The 4,917-nt window shown below is 44.6% G+C and overlaps 1 protein-coding gene across 1 annotated transcript; it reads right to left on the bottom strand.

Annotated features, from left to right (window-relative positions):
- Window positions 1–1,156: 1,156 nt before the first annotated feature.
- Window positions 1,157–3,589, bottom strand: LOC115805390 (P2Y purinoceptor 4). Its single transcript, XM_030765954.1, has 2 exons — window positions 3,338–3,589; window positions 1,157–2,648 (listed from the first exon to the last, which is right to left on the bottom strand). Exon 2 carries the CDS (start codon window positions 2,643–2,645, stop codon window positions 1,533–1,535), a length of 1,113 nt encoding a protein of 370 aa, XP_030621814.1. The 5' UTR covers window positions 2,646–2,648; window positions 3,338–3,589; the 3' UTR covers window positions 1,157–1,532.
- Window positions 3,590–4,917: the final 1,328 nt, after the last annotated feature.

The following is a 4,917-nucleotide window of genomic DNA, read 5'->3' as shown; positions in this document are numbered from 1 at the left end:
TTCTGCCAAAGAGTGGGCTGACCAGGGCAAAGAGGCGCCCCCCCCCTGCTAAAAGCATCTCCCTCTGATCTCCTACCCCTTCATCCCTCCATTATCTCCACACATTCTTCCACTGAAGGCAACCATCAGACGACAGCTGCGGCTGTTCCGCTCCCTCACTGAAGGACAAAAACAGCTGGCTGAGATTTAAAGCTTCCAGGAGGAATCTCTGAGGAACGCGCTCTGTTTCTGTTGACGGTGTACGCCGTCGCTCAGGCAACCACTCACCTTTTTTTCACGCCACCCCAGAGAGACGACCGTAGCTGGTCACATGTGTTTTCACCGGTGTCCACTTACACTGTTTTTCCTATTGGCCCCTTTACTGTGAAGCTGCGTAAATTGACTTTCTCTAGAGCAGGGATATTCAATTCGCAGTCCTTTAAAAGACCAGGTGCTACTTTCCACTCTCTCTTCAGTAAGATTCAGTTGTGATTAGGAAAAAAACAAAAAACAAACAAACTCAGACTCAAGGCTTCAACTCAGATTCAAACTTAGAGTTGAGTCCTGCTGCTCGACCTACAGTGGTGTTGGTTGCTCTGATGCTCTCATTGAGCAGTGCTACCACAGAGCTGAGTTAAACCCAAGAGGATTATCAAGATTTTCTTTTTCCTCCTAAGTGAGTACACAACATCTCTTTCAGCTGTAATGCAGCACACAACACTCTTTGTGCTGGCATTCCTACATAGTTACAATAAGAGGGTAGAGTCCATCGCAGAGGTACAGTGATTGTTTTGTTTGCCCTATTGAAAGTGGCACTGAACAACGGCTTACAAACCCTGACCACCAGAGAGCGATTTTAGCCAGTTAGACAATCACAGTAAAGAGAGGGAGAGAGAGAGAGAGAGAGAGATAGAAAGAGAGAGTGAGAAAGAGAGAGTGAGAAAGAGAGAGAAAGAGAGAGAGAGAAACAGAAAGGCAGAGAGTGAGAGAGAGAGGGGGAGAGAGAGAGAGAGAGAAACAGAAAGGTAGAGAGTGAGAGAGAGAGGGGGAGAGAGAGAGAGAAGAGAGAGAGAGAGAGAGAAACAGAAAGGTACAGAGTGAGAGAGAGAGGGGAGAGAGAGAGGGGAGAGAGAGAGAGAGAGAGAGAGAGAGAGAGAGAGAGAGAGAGAGAGAGAGAGAGAGAGAAGAGAGAGAAACCATCTGCTTCCATGGTGTCCAACATGATGAGCTCCAGAGAGCACTACATTAATAGTAATGACATCAGTTGAAAGAAAACTTTGGAGTAATCCTGGCAGTATGGAGAAAACGTACATCCCCTTTCATCTGCTTTCCTTTCATATGCTATCTACTGTTTAGGTTTTGGTCAATGCTGTAATTAACTGTGGTAAACTTCTATGGTCAGCTTAAGCTTTACATTGATGCTGAACCAGCCTTAAAGAATGGTTTCTGCATTGACCATCTTCTCTTTCTTCTCCTCAGAAGTATTACTTCACAACAGTCATCTCCAGTGCACTCGGTAGACGGAGACATATAAAAGTCCACGTGTAAACATGTCACCCCCTCTCAGATTCAGTTTGATCTTTGGGATGTGAGTTTTGATAAACCACGGCCAAGTCCTGCTTCTGATTAGAAGCCGTCTGCACGTAGGCGGCGGAACGCGCGTTTCGGAACTGTCTGTTAAAGGCTTTGATAAACTTGGAGCGATAATGGTCTCCCGCCAGAAAGTAGAGTATGGGGTCGATGCAGCTGTTAGCGCTGGCCAGTGGGCGCGTGATTTTATAAGTGAAGTTGACAATGTTGAGTAAGCGGCAGTCGGCGTCCAGCACCCGAAAGGTGTAGTAGAGGGTTCGAGTGACGTGGAAGGGGACGAAACAGAGGAAAAACACCACAAGCACGATCACTATGAGTTTAATAGACTTCTTGCGAGTGGAGGCGCCCTGCTGGCTATGGCGCAAGCCCTGGCGTGGCCGACAGAGAGCGCGTGCCATCAGGCAGTAACACACCATGATGACCAGGAAAGGCACACCGAAAAGCAGCACCATCACCACCGAGCTGTAGGTGACGTAGTTGTCGAAGTCCTCCGGACTGGTGGTGTCGTGACAGAGGGTGTCGTTGTCTCTTTGGGAGGTGGTCACAAAAATGAGGTTGGGGACGAGACAGATGGTGACCGTAACCCACACCAGGCCGCACACCAGGTGCGCGTGTCGCGGCTTTACCAGGGTGCGGGAGCGCAGCGGGTGGCAGATGCCCAGGTAGCGGTGTACGCTGATGCACGTGAGGAAGAGGATGCTGCAGTACAGATTGGTGTAGAAGAGGAAGCGTACTATTTTACACGCGGCCACCCCGAAAGGCCAGTCGTTCCGGTTGCCGTAGTAATAGACGAGCATGGGCAGGGACAGCACGTAGAGAGTGTCAGACAGCGCCAGGTGGAACATGTACACGGCACTGGTGTTCCAGGGACGCATCTTCGCCAGGAACAGCCATAAGGCTACGGAGTTGAGCAAAAGGCCCACCACAAAGACCAGCGCGTAAGACACTGGCAACAGGATGTACTTGAAATCCTCTTTGAAACGGCAGCTGTCGTTGGTCACCTCAGGGCTTGGAGCTGACAGTGCAGTAAATGGAGGAGAGAGGTTTCTGGGGATGTGGTCGAAAACAGAATCCATTTCCTGATTTAAAAACAGAAAAAAAAAAAGTCTGCAAGTATGTGATAAATTAAATTACCATTTTACTTCATACGATGTTTCACTTATTCATTTTAAAGTTTTATTCATTTTTTTATTTTTGCAAAACTATATATAAAGAAAATTAAAGTATTAAAAATATGCATTACATTTTAATAACTTTTCAGTTATTAAAAGACTTCAGTTTCTGTATCAGACTGAGTCCATGTTCGATCAGTCTCACTCTTCAGCGACCCAAACAACTGAGTAAATCAAAGTCTAAACGCAGCCGCAGCATTTCAAATAATCGTCAGGCGTCTTGAATTCACGGAATATCTGAAATTTCCTGTTAAATGTGATACTTTAAGAGTAGGAGAACATTAATGTTACTTACATATTATTTATCGTAAATTATCGTAGTAAAACTTGCCGCGTGTGAAACGTGGAAGTTGCTCAGTGCGCGCTATTAGACATCAGTATCAACCGCGTTGTGTAGTTTCAAATCAAAAAGAACAGAGAGGCGAGATATGTGTCACTTCCACTGTATGTTACTGAAACATAACCAAACATCTGAAATAAAAGTATTTCAAGTTTGTTTGTTTGTTTTTCTACATGGTCACAGTAAAGAGGAGACGGTTACAACTGAGACATGGGATAGTAGAATACGTATTAGAATTTACTATAAAAACACTTACTGAGTTCCTTGAGTCACACAGACAGTCCACACTTCTTCTCAGATGTACGGAACCATAGAAACGTTGTCATTTAAAACCCTAAAAAACTATTAAGTTTTCAATTATGAGCGTGCTTCTCAGCAGACAACGTGCGCAATACATGACTGCTGCTGGGTTATGCGCCCTCTGGCTAGACGAACAGGAGGGATGGTCTCTTAAATGTTGTCGGCCCGCCTCTGTTAAAATCGCTCAAGTGAGGCAAGTCTATGTCACTCACCAAACATTTCAGATAATCTTTCCGTTTTCACGGCGGATATTAATACTTGAGGTAATTCGGTGTCATTTGTAAGTATAGTAGCCCACAGTCGCTAAATCACATGATATTCCCCAAATGAACACTGGATGAATTAAAACATAATCCGTTTATATTTCCAAGAGTAAATCAACCATACTGAGGCTGGACGAGATGAAGTTTACCGCCAAGGGAGTTCTTATCTGAGATTCTGCGCAATGGACATGGGTCGTGTACATCTCATAGGCTATGTCAATACGTTTTCCCATCTGTTTGAATGGACTATAGCCTTTGGAAACTACTGAATGTTGAATGAGGTTTTTGGGGAGACATTTGACACAAGAGAATGTTGATCATCGTCTGATAAGAACTGAGACAAGCAGGTTACGTGGGAGAACACAGTTTTGTGGATGACGGTCGTGAATGACACTTGCCCGAAACCGCTAATCGCAGTGTCAATCAGTCCCACGTGATCACCATGTGAACTGTCCTGACTCGCAGACTGCAAAGGGGTTTGTGAGGTTACTGTCAAAGCCAGCGAATCCCTGATCTGTTTGCAGTCAAGTTAATATTTAGTAAATGGCTACAAGACAGTGGTACAGATAGACTGATTCTTGCATAAAGTAAAACAGGAGATTAAATTCATGCCAAGGCTAACAGTCATTTGCCAGATCATTGCACAATCATAAAGAAATAAACAGAGACGGGTCTCCATAAACCATATAATTATATTGCGGGGGAATGAAAGGTTAAATCAAACTTGAAAAGGCAACGCAGCCATAAAGTTCAATGCTGCTCAAAACTGATACCAGACTAAAAGGGGCAGCTGTGGCCTAATGTTTAGAGAAGCAGGCTTGTGACCAGAGGGTCGCGGGTTGAATCCCTACGGGCCGGCAGGAAAAATGTGGGTGGGGCTTCCCCTTCCAACAACAACTACCCCCTGGATGCTCCTGCTCCTGGTGTGTGTGCTCACTAGCACTAGCAGTGTCTATAGGGGGGGTAAATGCAGAAGTTAACTTCACACCACTCAGAAAGTGTGTGCAAACTTCCCCACATCACCTTGACACACTGATGTGGGGAATATTATTCAGGTAGGTGTTAATATAATCTATTTCTTTTTCACTATTATATATATTATTACATATATATTATTAATATATAAATAAAAGTTTGTTATATTAGTTTAGTATATTATTCTATATCTATACAAGTTCCATATACATGTTCTCTTTAACCCACAGCTGTGAAGTTATTTTTCGCCATGTGTTGACCCAGAGTGATATTCATTCAGGGCAGTAAGGCCGTGCCC

Source organism: Chanos chanos, chromosome 2, assembly GCF_902362185.1.
Source record: "Chanos chanos chromosome 2, fChaCha1.1, whole genome shotgun sequence".
Classification (NCBI taxonomy): domain Eukaryota; kingdom Metazoa; phylum Chordata; class Actinopteri; order Gonorynchiformes; family Chanidae; genus Chanos; species Chanos chanos.
The sequence above is the reverse complement of the archived record's forward strand: the minus strand, read 5'-3'. Positions and strand labels throughout refer to the sequence as shown.

Coding starts and splice junctions, on each gene's coding strand:
- LOC115805390 (XM_030765954.1), bottom strand. CDS start 2,645: ATGGATTCTGTTTTCGACCACATCCCCAGAAACCTCTCTCCTCCATTT.